Raw genomic sequence first — 19,856 nt, forward strand, 5'->3', positions numbered from 1 at the left:
CTGCCTGTTTGGCAGGGACCCAAGAAAAGAGATTTAATGCGCAAAATGATGCAAGCTTTAACACTTTCAAGGCTGTTTTCTCTGTCCCAGAGCATGGCAGAGGTGGGCTGGCTGAAGAGGCAGTCGGCAGCAGGGTCACCCCTCGTCCGGGACGGACTGGCAGGCAGGCAGGCAGGCAGGCAGGCAGGCGCTGCCACAGGGTGCATGCGCTACCCGGGGGCGTGACAGCTGTTTCTGCTGTCATCCCTGGCTGCTGTCTGCTCTTGCCTAGGGCTGTCCAATCTGCCTGAAGGCTCCTCGGCAGGGAGCGGCCGTGCCTGGTGCTGGGCTCACTGGCCTCGGGCAGCAGGAGCAGGTAGGACATGGTCACTCCCTGCTCTGCTGCCTGCTTTGCTGCCCCCGGCACCCCCTGCTCAGCTGGGACCAGGGGGGCACAGGAGATGAGGGGCTGCCCGAGCCCCCCCCGTGCCCAAATCAAAGTACCACACCCTCGCTCTGCGGGGTGCTGCACCCCCTCACTGGGCTTGGGGGTAATTTGGGGGGGGGGGGCATTGCATGTTTGAGGGGGGCATTGCCTGCTTTCCTCTCCTGCACGCCCCTGGGGGTACAGGGCTAAGGGAGCCTTGGGGACAGATTTTTGCAGGTTGGGGGTCCCGGGGGCGGGGGGGGGAGGCAGGCAGGGCTCTCCAGCCTCCCCCTGCCCCTCCGGCAGACCCTTGTCCTCTTCCAGCTCTTCTGACCTTAGTTTGCTGCGCAAGTGGCAGTGTCGTGTCCCCCCCCCCCCCCCCCCGCTCCCCCTCGGCTCCACGTCACTGGGCTGTGTCTCCACTTTGGGCTCCCGTGGGGGCTGGAAGGTGCCAAGGGGCTCTGCCCACTGCCCCGAGCAAAGGGACAAGGCTGAGACATTTCGGAGGGAGAGGTCCTGTCCCTGCCTCCAGCCCAGCTGTGTGCTGGAGGCATAGGGAAAGTGAGGCACAGCCCAGCCACGTTTTCCCGGAAGGGCAACTGTCGTCTCCCGCCTCCCACTCTGCTCCCTCTGAGGATTTTGCTGGGAACTTAAGATGCGCTGGCCCCACAGGTGTGGCTCAGCCATGGCCTCCAAACGCCACGCACCCCCCCCGAAGCAGCCAGACGGCGGGGGCAAGAAAGTGAAGGGGGGAGAGGAGGATGACGCCTGGAGCTCCACCTTGGCAGCCCTGAAAACTGCCCCCAAGGAGAAGCCCCCTGCCACCATCGATGGGCTGTGCCCCCTGAGCAAGACACCGGGCGCCCGGGTGAGCGCAGGGCCGGGGGGTATGCAGAGGGGATGGGATGGGGGGACGTGGGCATGGGATGGGGAGAATCCCAGGGCAGCCCCCACCCTGCTGACACAGGGGCAGCACCAATTTTCCTTGCAGACCCCACTGCGTCCCCGCTGGGACAGCTCTGCACGCCCCCCCATCCCCAAACGCTGCCCAGGTGCCAGCCCGAGCCGTGCTGCTCGCTGCAGGTCTATGAGGACTATGACTGCACCCTGAACCAGACCAACATCAGCGCCAACAACAACAAGTTCTACATCATCCAGCTCCTTGAGCATGATGGTGCCTACAGCGTCTGGAACCGCTGGGGCCGCGTGGTGAGTCGTAGAATCATAGAATGATAGAATCATTTAGGTTGGAAAAGACCTTTAAGATCATCAAGTCCAACCATTAACCTAGCACTGCCAAGTCCACCACTAAACCATATCCCTAAGCACCACATCTACCTGTCTCCTAAATACCTCCAGGGATGGGGACTCAACCACTTCCCTGGGCAGCCTGTTCCAGTGCCTGACTACCCTTTCGGTGAAGAAATTTTCCCTCATATCCAATCTAAACCTCCCCTGGCACAGCTTAAGGCCATTTCCTCTTGTCCTACCACTTGTTACTTGGGGGAAGAGACTGACCCCCACCTCACTACAACCTCCTTTCAGGTAGTTGTAGAGAGCAATAAGGTCTCCCCTGAGCCTCCTTTTCTCCAGGCTAAACAAGCCCAGCTCCCTCAGCCGCTCCTCATAGGACTTGTGCTCCAGACCCTTCACCAGCTTTGTTTTCCTTCTTTGGACATGCTCCAGCACCTCGATGTCCTTCTTGCAGTGAGGGGCCCAAAACTGAACACAGTACTCGAGGTGCAGACTCACCAGTGCCGAGTACAGGGGCACTATCACCTCCCTGGTCCTGCTGGCCACACTATTCCTGATACAAGCCAGGATGCTATTGGCCTTCTTGGCCACCTGAGCACACTGCTGGCTCATGTTCAGCCGGCTGTTGACCAGCACCCCCAGGTCCTCTTCTGTCAGGCAGCTCTCCAGCCACTCCTCCCCAAGCCTGTAGCATTGCATGGGGTTGTTGTGACCCAAGTGCAGGACCCGGCACTGAGCCTTGTTGAATCTCATACAGTTGGCCTCAGCCCATCGATCCAGCCTGTCCAGACCCCTCTGTAGGGCCTTCCTACCCTCCAGCAGATCAACGCTCCCACCCAGCTTGGTGTCATCTGCAAACTTACTGAGGGTGCACTCGATCCCCTCGTCCAGATTGTTGATAAAGATATTAAACAGAACTGGCCCCAATACTGAGCCCTGGGGAACACCAGTCGTGACCGATTGCCAACTGGATTTAACTCCATTCACCACAACTCTTTGGGCAGTCCACTTCAGCACTGCTCATCCACCCCACCATGGCTGTCCTCCTGGTCCTGCCTTGGGACTCCCAAGGGCTGGGGATGAACCTGGTGGTCCCCATCCCTTGTTCCCAGTCCCAAAGCAAGCAACCAAGTGGCCCTGCTATAGCCCCTTGTTGGGGGGGCTTCAAGGGCTTGCCCACACACAACGGGGTCAGCCTGGCTGGGGGACATGGCACCTTGTCACTGAGGTGACAGTGAACGTGACACTCCGGCAAGGAGTGCTGGGGTGTCTCCCCGAGCTGGAGGAACTCTCAGACCCTGTGCTAGTGGCTTGACGTGTTCCTTCTCGATGCCCTGCAGCCACCCCATCACAGCCCTGCTACTCCCAGGCTGCTCCCCCCAGCATGGGGCTGGTGGAGCAGGGATGCAGGGGTGTCTTGACCACTGCCATTTGCTGCCAGGGGGAGGTGGGCCAGTCCAAGCTCCTGCCCTCCGCCTCCCTGGAGGCTGCCAAGAAGGACTTTGAGAAGAAGTTTCGGGAGAAGACCAAGAACAGCTGGGCAGCACGGGAGAACTTCGTGGCCCAGCCAGGGAAGTATACGCTCATCGAGGTGCAGACAGGGGCCGGGCAGGAGGTGGAGGTTGCCCTCAGGGTGAGTGTGCTGGGCAGCTGGGGTGTCACCGCAGTGGGGTGGTCCTCACATCTCACCCCTGGCCCACGGGGCACCAGGGCATCCAAGTGGGTCAGCAGGATGGGGTGGGTTTTGGGAGGGGTCTGGCTGAGCGCTGAAACAGCCCATGGGCAGAGATTTGGGGCTAATGGGTTGAGATGGAGTGGGAGGGCATCCCAAGCGAGATTCATGGGCATCTGGGTGGCATCGGTCATGGAAAGTGGAGGCAGACCCTGCCCGTCACTCTGCTGCCCAGGGTCCAGGCTCTCCCCACTGAGATGGGCAGTCCCGGTGCTGTGCCCCCGCAGCCTCCCCTGGTCTCACAGGCAGTGCGGTGATGTTGGGGGTCTGCAGGTGGATCATGCGGATGGGGACAAGGTCTGCAAGCAGCGGGTGTTGCCCTGCACCTTGGACAAAGCCACGCAGGAGCTGGTGTCCCTCATCTTCAGCAGCGACATGTTCCGGGATGCCATGCAGACCATGAATATTGGTAGGAGGTGATGGGTGGCATGGGGTAGGTCTGGGGGCTGCAGCTGTGGGGTGCAGGTGGGGAGGTGAATGGGGCAGAGGTGCCAGTGGATTTTAGAGCATCCTCGCTGGCAGCCCGGCACCTCGTGGGACTATGGACCCCTCATGCTGGGTGCTTGCGTGTGCCTGTCGTGGTGCTGGAGGTTATTGGAAGTAGCTGTGGGGCAAGTGGGGTGGATGGGTTCACCCGCGCCCTCCCCTGTCCCCCTGGCCAGACGTGAAGAAGATGCCGCTGGGGAGGCTGAGCAAGCAGCAGATCTCAAAGGGCTTCGAGGCGCTGGAGGAGCTGGAGGCGGCGCTGCAGGAGAAGCCTCCCCAGGCCGCCCGCCTGGAGGACCTCTCCTCCCGCTTCTACACCATCATCCCCCATAACTTTGGGCGGGCACAGCCACCCCCCATCAACTCCCCTGACCTGCTGCGTGCCAAGAAGGACATGCTGTTGGTGAGATGCCGGGGCACCCAGCGGGTGGCATCCCTCCCCAAGGAGGGCTCCTGCCCATGGGGCAGGGAGGTGCTGGCAAGAGGCTGGGCTTGCCCCAGTCCCCCCGGCACAGTGCCCAGCACTGGTGGTGAGGACGTCCCTGGTTTGTGCTTGCCAGGTGCTGGCGGACATCGAGGTGGCACAGAGCCTGCAGGCGCAGAAGGTGAAGGAGGAGGAGGAGGAGGAGAAGGAAGTCGTCCATCCGCTGGATCAGGATTACACCCTGCTCTGCTGCCAGCTCTCCCTGCTGGACCCAGCTTCCCGGGAATACCAGGTGCCGCTTGTGACACGGTGCCCCAAGAATGGGAGCAACCGTACCAGAGCTGCGGGCACCCCAAAGGTCCCCACTGTCCCGGGGGGACTGTGGGCATTGCTGGGATGGCTGCCTGTGGTGACACCGCTTTTCTGCCTCCCTCCCTGGCAGCTGATCCAAAACTACATAACACAGACTGGGCACAAACTCCGCATCCTCAACATCTGGCAGGTGGCCCGAGATGGTGAGGTGAGAATAAAGAGATGCTTATCCCCGTCCCACAGCGAGGAAACCCTGGTTGCACCCCAGGATGGAGCTGTGTCTGCATTAGGGCTCCAGGCATCTCCACCCAGGGGCGATGAGCCCAGCTGGCCAGGGGCAAACAAGCACCTGCTCCCCTGCCCCTCCAGCCTAGCACTGGGGTTGGGCTGGGGGGGCTGGGTGGCAGTCCCCCACCCCCGGGCACCCATGTCTCCCTCTGTGGGCAGCCCTTAGCCCTGCATCTCTCCAGGATGAGCGCTTCAAAGCCCACGACCTCCTGGAGCACCGTCGCCTGCTTTGGCATGGCACCAACGTGGCGGTAGTTGCGGCCATCCTGAAGAGCGGGCTGCGCATCATGCCCCACTCAGGCGGGCGCGTGGGCAAGGGCATCTACTTTGCCTCTGAGAACAGCAAGTCAGCTGGCTACGGTGAGGGTCCTGGGCCCACAGAATTTGTGGGAGCCCAGCTGCCTTCTCATACCCCCTGCCAGGCGGCTGCTGGGCATGCCGAGCCCCTTCCCTGTCTGCTGTGGCAGACAGTTCCTGCATGCTGGGATGGTCTGGGCACAACCAGATGCGAATGCCAGGGCTGGTGCCATCATCCCATACCCTTCTCCCATGGCAGTGGGCTGCACATCCAAGAAAATTGGCATCATGTTCCTGGCAGAGGTGGCCCTGGGCAAGCCCTACCGCATCACCTGCGATGACCCCACGCTGTGTCAGCCGCCCGCTGGCTATGACAGTGTCCTGGCCTGTGGCCGGACGGAGCCGGGTGAGCTGGGGGCAGGAGGGGGTGTGGGGTCTGTGGGCCTGGGATGGACATGGGGTGGGGGGGAGAGAGGCCAGATCTCAGGCTTGATGTGGTGGTGGTGGGTGTCTTCTTGCCCAGACCCTGCACAGGATGAGGAGGTGCTACTGGACAACAAGAAGGTGCTGGTGTGCCAGGGCAAGCCCATCCCCATGCCCGCCTACAAGGACTCCTTCTTCAGCCAGAGCGAGTATCTCATCTACCAGGAAAGCCAGTGCCGGATCCGCTACCTTGTCCAGCTCCACTTCTGAGTGTGTCCGGGCAACCTGCGGCCCTGTCCCACCACCAGCTGGTGATGCCCACCAGCCCAGAGCACAGTGGTCTGGGGTCTCCGGCCAGCCCACCTGGGGCTTGGCAAGGGACAGGCTGGTGTGGGGACAGAGCCCGCTTTGACCGTGAATAAAAACACCGTGCCTTGTACCAAGTGGTGCTGGTGCTTTCCCTCCTGGCGAGGTGGGTGCAAGGGAAGGGTGGTGGTGGGTCCCTGCAGAGATGGTGGTGGGTGGCTCTGGAGGGGCTGCAGCCTGTTGTGGCCATCCCGTGCTGGCAGCATTCAGGTGAAAGCTGGTGGCTTTGCGAGCCAGGTGCCCTCGTCACCTTAGCAAAGCACATGGCTCGTGCCCATCACTGTGGCGTCAGAGCTACAGAGGACAAGCAAGATGTGCTGCCCTGCCTTGGGCATGGAGGACCCCATCCATCCATCTGGAGCGCCTGCCCTCCCTCTGGTGCCATGCTTCGTGCAGTGCCTGCTGCCCTGCCCCGCCCCAGCCTGGCGCCCGTGCCAAGCCCCTCTCCGTGCTCACGTGTGCCCCCCAAGCACTTGTTGGGGCCCCTGAGGTGCTGAGGAAGGGCAACTCCCGGCTGCGTTACCCCGATGCCCCATGGATGCTCCAGAGCATCTGTGTGCCGGTGCGGAGGAGATGCCGCACACCTGCCTGTAGGTCTGTCCCCCGAGCCCTGGGGACCTCAGTGCTGAGCTGTCCTTGCAGAAGGACCAGGCCTGGCACAACAGGTGGCCATGCTGGGGGGGCACAGGACTCGGGGAGCCCAGTCCCCCCTTCCCGAGCCCTCGCTGGCTGCTAGGACCCAGCAGCTGTCCCCGTGGGACCGACACGAGTGCAGGCAGTGCAGGCAGCACCCGGGAGTGACAGCTGGTGCCATCCGCAGCTGGCGGGCTGCAGGCAAACAGGATGACGAGCGGGTGACGGGGCGCGGGGAAGGGGGAGTGTGGCCCTGCGTGGGGGCCGGCAGCCCCCGTTCTGCTGTGGGAGCGACGCCGGCGAGAAGGACCTCCGGCGAGGAGGGGAGCGTCACCCACCTCCCCAGGAGCAAAGGTGCGCTGCGTCCCCCCCACCCACCCGGGGGTGCCCCGTGGCTGGAGCAAGGAGCAGGGATGGGGCAGGCGGGTCCGTGCTGTCCCTCCTCAGGGCGAGGTGGTGCAGCTGGGGCAGGGGGATGGGGTGTCAGCCTGGCACGGGTGCTCGCAGGTCCTGGCAGTGCTGTCCCAGGCCAGGTTGGGGACAGATCGGGCGCCAGCCCTGGGCTAGGCAGGGTGCCGTGACCTCACCAGGCACCTCTCCCTGCGCCAGCGTCTCGGGGGGGTTCAGGTCGTCTCCAGGTTTCTCTGTGGCTTTTCCTCATTTTGGTCCTTCTCCTTCACGCCCTGCTCCCCTCCCCAACAGGCAAGGAGAAGACAGTGGCCATGGTTGTGGTGGGGTTTCCCTCTAAGGGACGCAGGAGAAGAGCCCTCACTGCCCAGGCACCGGAGCTGCTGGCTTAGCCCTCGGGGGGATGGCGAGCCGAACGGGGCTGAACACCACGGACAGCCTAGAGCCCCTCTCTGTCCCCGAGCAGTCCATCGCCCAGGAGGTGGTGGGCCTCCTCTGCATGGTCCTCCTCACCCTCACCGCTCTGGTGGCCAACACCGTGGTCATGGTCGTCATTCTCAAAACCCCCCTTCTCAGGAAGTTCATCTTTGTCTGCCACCTCTGTGTGGTCGACCTCCTCTCTGCCGTTTTCCTCATGCCCCTGGGGATCATCTCCAGCTCCTCCTGCTTCAACAGAGTGATCTACAGCATTGCCGAATGCCAGGCCTTGATATTCCTGAATGTCTGCTTCATCAGTGCTTCCATCCTCACCATCTCCATCATCAGCGTGGAGCGATACTACTACATTGTCCACCCCATGAGGTATGAGGTCAAGATGACCATCAGGCTGGCAGTGGCTGGAGTGATCTTCATTTGGGTCAAGTCTGTTCTCATCACTGTCTTGGCACTGGTGGGCTGGCCTCAAGGCAATGGGGCCACCAGCGCCAGCCGCTGCACAGTCTACTGGAGCCCTGGGGCCCACAAGAAGGCTTTTGTGATCATCTTCAGCATCATCTGCTTCGTCCTGCCCACCTTCATCATCTTTGCTGTCTACTGCAGTGTCTACCGCGTGGCCCGGATGGCATCCCTGCAGCATGTGCCTGTGCCGGCACAGGCAGCTGCGCCGAGACACCGATCTGACTCCCTTGCCAGCCAAGTGACCATCATCACCACCAGAAACCTGCCGCTGCCCAGGCTGATGCCAGAGCGCTTTTTGGGAAGCAACAAGGCCATACTCACCTTGGTCCTCATTGTGGGACAGTTCTTGTGCTGCTGGCTGCCCTTCTTCGCTTTCCATTTGCACTCCTCTGTCGCTGCTGGCATGGCAGGTGGCGGGCACGGGGAGATGGTGGTCACCTGGATTGCCTACTCCTCCTTCGCCATCAATCCCTTCTTCTACGGGCTGCTGAACCGCCAGATCCGGGAGGAGCTGGCTCGGCTCCGGCGCAGCTGTCTCAACCAGCCGCTGGGCCAGGAGCTCTGTCTTTCTGTCTCGGAAGCCTCTATCCAAGAAAACTTCTTGCAGTTCCTCCAGAGAGCAACTTGCACGCTGGAGACCCATGCCAGCTGCATCAGCCCCAGCCCCAGGAACAGGCTGGACCAGACCAAGATGGGCTTCCCCATCCCAGGTCAAGTTCCTGAAGAGAGCAGCTGAAGAGCAGGGAGCCCTGTCCCACTGTGCCAGGCAGGAGGGTGGTCAGGGGACCTGCCAGGGACCCATTGGACCTGCTTGGACCCAGCCTCTTGGATTTGGAGGGGTCCTTGTTCAGGTTTTGCATCTTCTCTGAGCTTACGGTGGAGGATAGTTTCTCTGCCTGAAGAAGACAGCAGATCTGGGGAAGCCTCACCTCCCTTCTGCAGGCTGGGATTGTCTCTGGCTCCACCAGCACAGCCCAGTTGCACAGATGGGCTCTCCCTGGGACACGGGAAGCCAAGGGACTCCGACGTGGGGGCGGAGGAGGGGGCACCTCCATCTCTGTCACCCTGCTGGGACCGCTCATGGCCAGTGGGGAAGAGCAGAGGTCCCTTGCACCCTACCCAGGAGCAATGGCCCAGCTAACACCACTAACACCAGTAACACCAGGGCTCCGGGCACCCCAGTGAGCCTGGATGGCCAATGTGGAGCCCTCCATCCTTGGCTGTTTAACCCAAAACTAATGTCTGGGTGGAGAAGTTCCTGGTACTTACCAGGGGGATGGCACCTGTGGGGCTGGCTCTGGCCATGTCTCCTTTTCCTGCTGACGTGGCAGCATGCGATGCCCATGGCCATGCCCGGCCGTGTCCTCTGTCCCCCCCAGCTGGCAGGGGCTGCCCCTCCAGGGGGGGATGCTGACTGGCCGGTGGTCCGTGCCAGGCTGTTTATGGACACAGCTGCCCAGCTGAAGCCCAGCCAGTGGTGCCATGTGCCAGCCAAACTGGGCTGCCAGCCAGGGGTGCGCTGGAGTGGACATGGCGGCACAGGGTGGTGGTAGGGGGGCCGTGCGAGGTGCCCCTGGGCAGCTGCAGCCAGAGGGGACCAGGAGCCACTATGCCCCTTCAGTCCCACTGATTCTGCAGGGCTTGGGGACCCTCCCATGCAGCCCCCAGTGCAAGCAAGGGGACTGGACCCTGCTGGGGGGACGCTGGAGGGGTACATCACCCCCAGCCTCCTGTGAAAAGGTCCCAGGGATGGTGCTGGAGCAGTGGGCTGGAGACTTCCCCCCGCCCTAGCAATAACTGGGGGGCTGGGGGAGAACTGCCCCATGGCCTTGCTAACTGCCCCATGGCAGGGAGGGGACTCTGGGAAGATCCCCAGAGAGACTGGGACTGAGGACCAGCACCCCTCTGGCCACAGGGATGCCCTTCCAACCACCACCCCATGTCCCCAGGAGCTGGGGCTGCCCCTGCTGCGGCAGGGTGTCTCCACCAAGGGTAGGCAATATTATTTTTTTCTTGTAAATTTTATCTTTTTATTAAACCATTGATAAGTTACAAAGGAGGAAAAAATATAGACTTATATATACAGCATTTCCAAGCCAGCAGGGACTGGCTCTTGGATGGGGTTGCTGGGAGGCGATTGCCCCGATGTGGCCTGGGGAGGGCCCCCCACCAGAGCCAGGGGAGGGGGGACCCCCAGAGAGGCCAGGCAGCCCCTCATCTGGTGGCACCCTCCTTTTGGGTGCCAGCCAGCAGGTGGGCAGGAGCGGGACGGCAGGGTGGGCAGGGTGAGGGGCAGGAGGCGGAGGTCCTACCCCAGCACAGGGCACTGGAAGAAGGGACCCCAGGCTGGCAGGGACAGCCCCCCCACCCCTATCAGGGCACGCAGTCCCTGTGCAGGAAAATTGGGGAGGGGGGCACAGCGCTGCCGGGACAGGCAGCAGGCAGCAGAGCAGCCCTTTCCTCCAGCGGGCATCGCCACTGGGAAGACCCTTCCCTTCCCTGGGGTTGGGGGCAAGGGGGACCCTCCCCAGGCATGGGGCGCCTGGCAGGGGCTGGGGGACAGGGTGGGCGGCGGGGAGGTGGCCCTGGCACCAAGTAGCACCCTGGCCACCCTCACCCACCTGCTGGCAGGGCTCAGTAGGGTGAGAACTTCTGCCGGTCGGCTTTCTTGGTGCCATTGGCTGCTGAGATCTTGGTCGTGTAGGTGGTGGTGCCACCGTTGGGACCCGCCACGGAGGATGGGGACAGTGCCAGGAAGGACACTGGCTTCAGACCGATGAAGTTGGAGAGGGAGATGGTGTAGGGGGTGCCCAGCAGGGCTGGGGGGGCCGGGGCGACGGCAGGCAGCGCCGCACCGGAGCCCGGAGTGAGAGGCTGGGAGAAGCCCACGCCGAGGTCCATGGAGCCAGGGCCCGGCGGCACCTGGGAGGTAGATTTGGCCGTCTCTAAGCTGGGGAAGCGAGCAAGAAGGGTGGGGTGGTGAGCAACACGGTGACAGAGCGGGTCCCCCAGCCCGACCTGCCCTTGTTAGGGTGCAGAGACCGTGTGCCCCCATCCCTTGAGGCACGGGTCTCCGTGGCACATCCTGGGAATCCCGCTGGGCTAAAAAGCTGGGGTTCAAACCCTGTGGGGTCCCGGGTCCCACATGCACCATCTCAGGACCTCAGCTCATCCTTCCTGAGCGTGCTGGGGCTGGTGTCCCCCACAAGCTGCATTGGGGTGCTGGGAGGTGACACTTCTCGCTAGCAGCCAGTGTGTCGCCCCCAGGGCTGGCACCTACCAGGCTGTGATGAGGTACTGAGCCAGGGCGATGCTGACAGGGGACCCCGTGATGGTCACGTGCCGCTCACTGGAGCCCTCGGTCTGGTTCCCAATCTTGATGTGGGCGCCCGACATCTGCCGGATCTCGCTGATCTTGCTGCCGTGCCGGCCGATGACACAGCCGATGAGCTGGAGGGACAGGGACCGGGGTGAGCTGGGAGCAGCTAGGAGCCATGCCGAGCAGGGAGATCCCAGAGGCTCACCCGGCCACCCCCTATGCCTGGGAGAAGTGCGGAAACTGAGGCAGGCACTGGGATCCCAGGGTGCTGCTTTCCTTGGGCAGACCCTGCTTTTTGGTCTCACTCAAGCCCTCCCCTGGCTGGCATTGCTGGGCTGCCACGTCCCAAGGCTCTTCCTTGGCCTTGGCCAAGCCCTTCCTCCCTCCCGTGCCTCAGTTTCCCTTTTCTTCCAGCTGCTTCTGCCCCAGCAGCCCCTCCTGCTCCTGAGCTCTGTGGGCTGAGGCAGAGCCTTCAGCTTGTGTGGGGTGGTGGATGCTGGCCCCTGCAAAGTGGTTGTGGGGTGGGACACATGGGTGGGGGCAAGCTTGCCATCCCCAGGACCCACACGTACGTCATTGGGCACCAGAAACTCCTGGGAGCTGCTCTGGGAGCTGGTGTCCAGGCCTGGAGGGAGAGACAGGGATGTTAGCCGTGGGGGGGGCGAGTGTCCAGCAGCTCCATGCCCCCACCCCAGCCCTGTGCTGGGACAGTCAGTGGCCCTGGGGACAAACCTGAAGGATCCCTGGGGAGAGGCAAGGAGGATGGGACATGGGCACCAGTCATAATTTGGTGCCAGTGCTCCCCCACTGCAGGGTTGAGGGGCTCTGGTAGGTGCAGGGACCCCAGTAAATCAAGAACAGGGTCATTCTGGGGGGCAGGTAGCCATGCTGGGGGGGCCAGGACCAGAGAGGGTGCAGGGGACGGGGACCGCCTTATCAGGACCAGGTGGCTGGCTGGGTCAGGAGGGGCACCCCACACCCCCAGCCCTGGGGGGGGCACAGGAGATGCTCACCTGGCACCATGGAGGGTGCGTGGCCCAGGGAGGCGAAGGGGAGAGTGTGCCCTGACAGCTGCTGCAGCTTTGTCACCTGCCCGGGCAGTGGGAGGAGGAGGAAGGAGGTGTTAGGGGTGATGGCAGAGGGTCCCCTGTCCCCTCCTGGGGCTGGATGCTGGCACCCAGTGCCGCCCAGGACAGGGATCCCCGGCAGCGCCCATCCTGGCAGGCACAGACCCAGTGCCCATGGGAGCAGGGGTTGGCTGCCATGGGGACAGACTCACCTCTGCGGGAGAGACCCCACTGTACTGGCCCTGCATGGAGAAGCCCTGGGAGGGGTAAAGGAAGGGGCATCAGTGGGGGGCCAGGTGGGGACCCCTGCCTCAGGCCACCCCCCAGGGCAGGGAGGCCAGCCCAAGCCCACCGGAGTCGCCCCTCGCCAGCAGAGGCTGGCCCCCCAGCCACCCTGTGCCCCCGGGGCGGGGCTGTGGCCCCTTACCTGGTTGGCAGAGAGCAGGATGGTGCCCAGGGAGAGGCCAGGGTGGTAGGGGATGGTGGCCCCCTTCGGAGGCGACTGGAGAGGGAGGGAAGGAGGTGGAGGGGATGAGAGATGAGGTCGAATGCCCCCGCAGCCCCCTGGACCCCCTTTGGCCCCATCCCCACCCCCCCCAAGCTGGGCATGGCCCCCAGCACCGCCAGGGCAGAATGCTCTTACGGGGTTCAGCACAGGGGGACCCCGGTGCCCAGGTCCAGGTGTGCACAGGGAGCCCAGGGGAGGGGGGGCAGGCAGTGCGTGCCTCCCCCAGGCTGGGCACAGAGCTCGGTGGGTACCTCCAGGATGACGGCGCAGATCTGCCTCACGCACTGGATGATGGTGTCTGGCACCCCCGAGACGGTGACGGCCCGTTCGGTGGAGTTGGGCAGCAGGTCACCGGCCACCTGCACCTGTGCCCCCGTGCTCTGCAGGGGGCAAAGGGAGATGCTGGGGTGCCTCAGCCATACCTCCCCCGGGGCTCAGTGCCTCACACCTCCCCTGTTCCCTCCTCGGGCCCTGGGGACCTTTGCAGGACCCGCAGGGTGATGCTCCACCCCTGCATCACCTGCACCACCTCCCACAGCTCCTGTGGGACCGTGGCAGCCCCTGTGCCAAGGGCTCCATGTGCCCTGGGGGAAAAGGGGAACCCACACCCAGGGCACCCTCAGCCTCACCTCCCGAATCTCCCGGATCTTAGCTCCCGCCTTGCCGATGAGTGAGCCGCACTGGCTGGCTGGGATGACGAGGCGCAGCGTCACCGGCGCTCTGCCCACTGCTGCCCCATCGCTCCCCGCTCCCAGGTCCTGTGAGGCGGGGGGCAGATGTGGCATTGGACCCCCACGAGCCCACTGGCAGGGGGTGAGTGCTCCTGGCTCAGGGGGCACCCGGAAGGAGTGGGGTGGCTGCCTACCTCCTCCAGCTTGAAGGCGATCATGGAGACGGCGCGGAAGACGGCGTCGGTGGAGCCGGTGATGGTGGTGATGCGCTCAGGGCAGGACCCCTCTGAGATGGTGATGCGCGCGCTGCTCTGGGGACGGTGTCACACCCCGTCAGGGACATCGTAGGCCCTGAGCTCAATGGGCCCCCCACCCAGGGAAGGGCTCACCGGGGGTGGCCTCAATGTCTGTGGACCTGGGCTTTCCCCCTCCCACCTGCCCCAGGCAGCCTTCCCTGGGGTGCAGCCATGTCTCCCCTGGGTCCACCTGGGAATGGGGGTGGCCAGGGCATGTGGGAGCCACCAGGTGCAGGCAGGACAGGCAGCAGGACCTGGCAGCCCCCCAGCATGCCCTTACCTGCTCTCGTATCCTCTTAACCGTCTCTCCTTTCTGTGGGGAGAGGAACAGGGCGGGTGGTCAGGTCCAGGGGAGCCCAGGGCTGGTGGTGCCCCAGACCCCAAATCTTACCTTGCCGATGATGCTGCCGATCTCCTGCAAAGGCAGAGACGAGGGTGGCCCCATCAGCAGGCAGCTCCCTGCCTGCCACATCCCTCCCCTGCCCACAGCGTGGCCAACGGGCAACAGCAGGCCCTGCCCCGTGGCCACTGAAGCACTGGGTGGCTTGCTGGTGACTCTGGGGCATGGGAACGGCCCCTCCCTGGCTTAGGATGGGGGAAGAAATCCTTCTGGGAATGCTGTTCCCAGGGGGATTGGGAGCAAGGAAGGAAAACAGGGTGCAATGAGGAGCTGGTGGTCCAGCATGTCCCCCCACCCCAGGCATTGCTGACGCCCCCGAGCAGTGCCAAGTCCCCCCACTGTTACCTTGCCATGCATGAGCATGCGGAGGGTCAGGGTGATGCTGAGCTCCGTCTCCTCGGGGCTGCCACCCACGCCGCTGGCTCCATCCGGTGATGCCATGGCGGGAGGGCGAGCTGAGCCTGTGGGACACGGCAGTCTCCAGAAAGGGGGGAGGCCCCAACTACCCCCCCCGCCAAATCTGCAGCCCGAAAAGCACCATGGCAGGGAAGAGGGGAAACTGAGGCAGGGGCAGCACTATGCCCTCCTCCGGTGGGGGAGGCTTGCATGGCCCCATGGTACCCGGGGCCCCACCATCATCCTCCATCCCTTCCAGGAGCTCCCCAAAGGGACCTGCCACCACACGTCTGCCTGAGCCTGCAGGCAGCTGCCTTCAGCCTGGCCTGCGCACGGCCCTTGGCTGGAGCCGGCACCTTCACGGAGCCAGGAGACGGATGGATGGATATCGGGGGGAAGTGGAAAAGCGTGGGGAGCATGGCTGTGGGATGGGGTTCGGTTCACAGGCATTTGCTGGGGTGGTGGCACACGGGGTGGGGGGAGCAGAGGTGACCTGAGTGGTCTCACACGCTGTGCGAGCCTTCCTCTTCCTCCTCCTCCCTTCCCCCTGCCATGTGCAAAGCCCCAGGGGAAACTAAGGCAACCTCCCCGATGGGGACCGCGAGCCTGACGTGTGATGCCCAGCGCACGATGCCGCTGCACCCTGTCCCCCCCTGAGCACCCCAGGGCCCCCCCAGACCCTGTGCCTGGGGGATGGGGGCGGCTGGGACCCCGCAGTGCCAGTGGGGCTGGGAGGAGGACAATCGCCGTGTGTCCAAGCCTGGGTGGGCGGCTGCGGCACCGCTGGCTCCCGGCAAGCCGGGTGATGCCAAGCGGCTTTGAAACAAAGCACCCGTGTTGGGGCTGGGGCCCGTGTCTGCGGGCATGGCGGGGGGGGGGCAGTTATTTTAAGTGCTGGCAGGACTCGCCACTGCTACGGCACATCTCCTGCATCAGGGTAATGGGGTACAGGGGGGGCAAGCCGGTCGCCCCTGTATCCCCTAACTGCTTCGACTTGCACCCCCGGGGTGGTTTGGACCCTCCATCTTCACCACCCCGTTAGTGGGGGCTGGAGAAAGGGGAAAGGCTGGGCAAGGGGGAATATTCCCCTTCCCGATGGAGGGGAGCCTGAAATGGGGGGGTACCCCCTGTAACCCGTCGGGAGCCGTGCCTGGTGCCGGCAGGAGCGGGCAGCCCGCCCGGGTCCCCCGTCCCCCCGGCAGCAGGGACCCACTGGGGACAAAAGATCCTGCCAGGGAGAGAAGAACGAGACTGGCGGTGGGGCAGGGGGGAGGCGGCAGGGCCACGGGTGTCCCCCCACTGCCACAGGCAACGTGGGGGGGCCCGCGGGCGAGGGGGTGCTCTCCCCCAGGTGAGCCAGGCTGGCAGGGACCCCAAGGCCCCGGTGATGGGCACAGGCCACCTGCCCCATCCCAGGGCTGGCGTCGGGACGGCCACGGAGCTGGGCACCGCCCGTCCTCCGGGGCACCTTCGGGTGGCAAAGGGAGGTGACGGGGGGGGGGGGGGGGGGACAGGAGGAAGCCCCCAGCCCGTCCCGGGGGGAACCTCTCTCCGCTCGCCCTCCCGGCCGCCCCAAGCCCCCCGGCCCCGCGGGAAGGGGCCTGGCGGGTACCTTTCCGTGCGCCTCGTCCCTCCGCCGCCGGCCACCCCGCTCAGTGCCACATTGTCCCCGGCGGCGCCCAGTGACACCCGGGGCAGGAACAATGAGCCGCTTGACAGGCCAGGGCCAGGCTGGCAGCCCCGGCCCCCACCCCGGTCCACGCCGGGGCCCCCCTCGCTCTTCCCCTCTCCCACATCCCTCCCTCCGGGATCCTATTACAGCGGATAAGAGACACTAAAAGGAACAATGCACCCTGGGTAAGGCCATCTGCCACCGCTGGGGACATTCCTGTCCCCCCCCGCCCCCCCTTTGGCTCACACATCGCCCCTCTTTGTAATAGCGTGTTGTGTTTTTTTTTTTTTTTTTTTTTCCTGGAAGCCGATCAGCTGGCAGGGCCCGAGGGCTCAAGGACACCGGAGCGGGCAGGGACGGGGCGGCTGGCACCCCCGGGCCCGCGGGCACCCAGGGGTGCTGGGCGGGGGGAGCGCCCGGAGGGCCGGGGCTGCAACAGGGCGGGGGGCAAGGGATGCTCCAGACAGGGGTCCGGCCATACTGCCGGGGCCCGGACCGGCCCCTGCACCCCTGGCACTGCCCCGTGCCCCTGCACGGGTGTCCTGCGCCCACAGACAAGTGCCACCCCCCCCCCCCCCGCCCGCCGCCTCCCCCACTAAATCCTCCTGGGCCCTGGCGTAAGCAGCTAAAGCCCAGGCAGGCTTGGGGAAGGGGGGGCGGGGGGGGGGCACCCCGCTGCCGCCTCCATCTGTGCCCCCGAGTGCCCGGCGCAGCGGCGCTGAGGGAGGGGGGAAGGCAGGTGGTGGGCAGGGGGCTTGTCCTCCCGCCTGTCCAGCCAGACGTCTGTCAGGCCTCCCTGCCCGCCCCCCCATCTGTTCATGGCAGCCACTCGTTCGGTAAATCCCCCCCGCGGGTGCTGGGCTGCTGCGGCCACGGGCAGGAGCCTGCCGGGGCTGGCGGTTCCCTTTTAAGCCCCTGTGGATTACCCTGGGCTTGGGTGCCTGCCAGGAGGGGTGGGAGGAGGAAGAGGAGGATGAAGAGGAGGCCGAAGAGGAGGCCGGCAGGCTGCGGACACAGGTGCCACCCCCCTGGGGGACCTACGTGTGCCCAAACACAACCCTGGGGCTCCCTGGGCACCCTCTGAGGCTCCTGGGGGTCCTGCAAAAGGTGATGGGTGGGCTCCAGAGGCCTCACAGCCGGCACCCACCTCCCCAAATGTCCTGTCCCTCAGTGGCTGCACTTCCCCTGCTGTCACCCCCCAAATGTGCGTGGGATGATGGCCATGGAGGCGGTGGGGATCAGGGAAGGAGGTGGAAAGGGTGGAAAGAAGCGGGAAGAAGGCGGCAGGAAGGCGGTGGTGGAGCTTAGGGTTTTATTTGGTCCCAAGGGAGGCTGGGTGGGGACACCAGGGGAGCAGCTGGGTTGGCGCAAGGGTGTGTGCACAGGTGGAGGGGTGGGTGGGCTGACCATGTCCCCCAGCCCCGTGGGCCCCTCCAAGCGGCCTGCCCCGCTCACTCCAGCTGCTGCAGGAAGGCCAGGAGCCCGTGGTGCCACTCGTTGGGCTTGTCCAGGTAGCACGCGTGTCCGGCACCCTGCAGCACCAGCACCCGGTGCTCGGGGAGGTGCTTCAGGTTGTTCAGGCTGGCCTGTCCCAGCTCCACGTCCTGGTCCCCGTACACGATCAGCGTGGGCGTCTGCAGAGAGGGAACGCACCCTGAGCCTGCCAACGGCACCCAAGCACCGGCTCCTCCTGGCCGGGAACACCCTGGGACCAGGATACGGAGCGGAGACACTTGCCCTTCTCTCCTGCCCACAAGGGTAAACTGAGGCTCAGACTCCTGGGTCTTCTCTTTCCCTCCTGCTACCCTACAGTCATGTTCCTTCACCATCACTGTCCCCTCTTTCCCTCCTGCTACCTTATGGTCACGTTCCTTCACCATCACATTCCCCTTCTCCAGCAGCAATGGGGTTTCTGGCCTGTTTAGTCTTTCCCCTGCCCAACACTGGCGCCAGGGTCCCCTCCTCACTGTCCCCTCCCAGTTCCCCAACCTCCCTCAATCTCCCTCCGGGCCCTACTTTGATCTGTGCGTACTGCTCCGCCGTGAATTTCTCGGTGCAGATGGGTGCCACGGGCACATATGCCTTGAGCAGGTGGTTGTGCTGGAAGAGGAACGGCAGGGAGTACATGCCGCTGAGCGATGGGCTGATCACCACGGCTGGACCCAGGCACAGAGCCTCCAAAACTGCTTTCAGGAAAGCCCCTGGTGCTGGCTGGCCCACGGGCGCTGGGGCCACGGCATCCTTTGAGCGCCCCAGCCCTGAGCCATGGGAGACAGAAGTTGCCTGGTCACACTCTCCGCTGCCTCGCGACAGGGAGAAGCCAGCACAGCAGGATGCTAGGGTAGCCACGCCAGCATCATCAACGCGAGCAGCTCTGTCGGCTCCCCCCGGCCGCCACCTCGCTCCAGGGCCGTGCTCTCCACCATGCCTTACCCGGCAGGTCGATAGCCACAGCTCGGTAGCCGTTTTCGGCCAGCGTAGCAAGCGTCCGCAGCTGAAGCCAGGTGTCAGAGGAGAAGCGAATGCCGTGCAGCAGCAGCACCGTCAGCTTTGGTGCCTGCTGGGCCGGCTCGGCTCGGCGGTAGAAGAGGGTTTGGCCTTCCACCGTGAGGGTGCTCTCGGTCAGCTGTGGGGCGGCCATGCCTGGGGGGTCAGGAGAGCTGTTGGGGGGGCTGAGAGCTGGAAGCGGGCCCAGTGCGGCCCTGCGCGGCCTGGCGGGAAGGTCGGCCCCGCTGGGATGCCGGTGTCCCGGCGTCGAGGCCCGGTGGTGGCGGGAAGGCAGGCGGGGCTGCGGCGCTGGCGCCGGGAAGGTGAGGGTTACGCTGGCATTACCCTCTTTTTGGGGGACAGCGGCGGGGGGCTGGCCCCGGGGTGGGTGCTCGGGGCTGCTGGCTCCTGCCAGGCGGGCTCACGGGCCCGCCCCTGCCTCAGTTTCCCCGCCCGGCGCTGGGCCGGCGGCCCTTACCTGCTCCTCCGCCCCCGGTGCCGGCCGCCGCTCGCCTCCCGCTGCCCGTCGCGCCGCGGGGCTAGGGGTGCCGCGCCCCGGGTCCAAAGGCCGGCGGGCGGGGGGGTGCGGGGGGAGCGGCGGCACCGCCTCACGGCGCGCAGGGCCCGGGGCGGCCCGGGGAACGGCCGCCGCCCCGCCGAGCCGAGCTCTGCCGAGCCGAGCCGAGCGCAGCCGAGCTCCGCCGAGACCCACCGAGCTCCTGCCGAGCCGAGTCGAGCCGAGCCGAACCCTAGCCGAGCTCTGGACGAGCCGAGCCGGAGCCGAGCCGAAACGAGCCGCGCCGAGCTCCTACCGAGCCGAGCCGAGCCCTAGCCGAGTCGTGCCGAGCTCTGCCGAGCCCTAGCCGAATCGAGCCGAGTCCTAGCCTAGTGCTGCCGAGCCCTAGCCGAGGCAGCCGAGCTCTGCCGAACGCCGCCGAGCTCTGCCGAAGGCCGCCGAGCCCTTGCCGAAGGGAGCCGAGCCCTTGCCGAACCGAGCCGAGTCGTAGCCGAGTCCTGCCGAGCCCTATCCGAGCCAGCCGAGCTCTGCCGAAGGCCGCCGAGGCCTTGCCGAGCCGAGTCGAGCCCTAGCCGAGCCCCGCCGAGCCGGGTCTCC

The 19,856-nt window shown here is 65.1% G+C and overlaps 4 protein-coding genes and 1 pseudogene across 9 annotated transcripts; 3 read left to right on the forward strand and 2 right to left on the reverse strand.

Moving 5' to 3' along the window:
• The first annotated feature begins 129 nt into the window (after positions 1–129).
• On the forward strand, positions 130–6,061 carry PARP3 (poly(ADP-ribose) polymerase family member 3). 2 transcript variants are annotated; one of them, XM_009460588.2, is made up of 11 exons: positions 135–355; positions 1,079–1,274; positions 1,490–1,615; positions 3,102–3,293; positions 3,666–3,801; positions 4,055–4,281; positions 4,439–4,594; positions 4,745–4,822; positions 5,085–5,262; positions 5,459–5,605; positions 5,723–6,061. In XM_009460588.2, the coding sequence occupies exons 2-11, from the start codon at positions 1,092–1,094 to the stop codon at positions 5,890–5,892; spliced, it is 1,593 nt and encodes a 530-aa protein (XP_009458863.1). In that variant the 5' UTR covers positions 135–355; positions 1,079–1,091; the 3' UTR covers positions 5,893–6,061. The 2 variants fall into 2 exon arrangements, with proteins under 2 accessions (XP_087600231.1, XP_009458863.1); XM_087744105.1 differs by lacking the exon at positions 5,085–5,262 and having other exon boundaries at positions 130–355.
• Positions 6,062–6,836: 775 nt separating this feature from the next.
• Positions 6,837–10,239, forward strand: LOC104008729 (putative G protein-coupled receptor). Its single transcript, XM_087744669.1, has 2 exons — positions 6,837–6,975; positions 7,324–10,239. Exon 2 carries the CDS (start codon positions 7,433–7,435, stop codon positions 8,660–8,662), a length of 1,230 nt encoding a protein of 409 aa, XP_087600795.1. The 5' UTR covers positions 6,837–6,975; positions 7,324–7,432; the 3' UTR covers positions 8,663–10,239.
• A 170-nt stretch (positions 10,240–10,409) lies between these two features.
• Positions 10,410–16,350, reverse strand: PCBP4 (poly(rC) binding protein 4). 4 transcript variants are annotated; one of them, XM_087744667.1, is made up of 13 exons: positions 16,196–16,350; positions 14,533–14,648; positions 14,179–14,202; positions 14,068–14,100; positions 13,686–13,797; positions 13,450–13,578; positions 13,072–13,200; positions 12,740–12,814; positions 12,525–12,569; positions 12,259–12,334; positions 11,818–11,870; positions 11,207–11,376; positions 10,410–10,876 (listed from the first exon to the last, which is right to left on the reverse strand). In XM_087744667.1, the coding sequence occupies exons 2-13, from the start codon at positions 14,538–14,540 to the stop codon at positions 10,561–10,563; spliced, it is 1,170 nt and encodes a 389-aa protein (XP_087600793.1). In that variant the 5' UTR covers positions 14,541–14,648; positions 16,196–16,350; the 3' UTR covers positions 10,410–10,560. The 4 variants fall into 4 exon arrangements, with proteins under 4 accessions (XP_087600793.1, XP_087600791.1, XP_087600792.1 ...); XM_087744665.1 differs by having other exon boundaries at positions 13,686–13,802; XM_087744666.1 differs by lacking the exon at positions 14,179–14,202 and having other exon boundaries at positions 13,686–13,802.
• A 1,203-nt stretch (positions 16,351–17,553) lies between these two features.
• Positions 17,554–19,594, reverse strand: LOC104008691 (putative protein-lysine deacylase ABHD14B). 2 transcript variants are annotated; one of them, XM_087744892.1, is made up of 4 exons: positions 19,455–19,594; positions 18,689–18,898; positions 18,272–18,513; positions 17,554–17,889 (listed from the first exon to the last, which is right to left on the reverse strand). In XM_087744892.1, exons 2-4 carry the CDS (start codon positions 18,894–18,896, stop codon positions 17,707–17,709), a joined length of 633 nt encoding a protein of 210 aa, XP_087601018.1. In that variant the 5' UTR covers positions 18,897–18,898; positions 19,455–19,594; the 3' UTR covers positions 17,554–17,706. The 2 variants fall into 2 exon arrangements, with proteins under 2 accessions (XP_087601018.1, XP_087601017.1); XM_087744891.1 differs by lacking the exon at positions 19,455–19,594 and adding an exon at positions 19,221–19,360.
• Positions 18,895–19,831, forward strand: LOC148050136 (uncharacterized; annotated as a pseudogene).
• Positions 19,832–19,856: the final 25 nt, after the last annotated feature.

The sequence above is a fragment of the Nipponia nippon genome, unplaced genomic scaffold (assembly GCF_047370975.1).
Source record: "Nipponia nippon isolate SJK-2023a ecotype South Korea unplaced genomic scaffold, ASM4737097v1 scaffold_9, whole genome shotgun sequence".
NCBI classification, from domain to species: Eukaryota; Metazoa; Chordata; class Aves; order Pelecaniformes; family Threskiornithidae; genus Nipponia; species Nipponia nippon.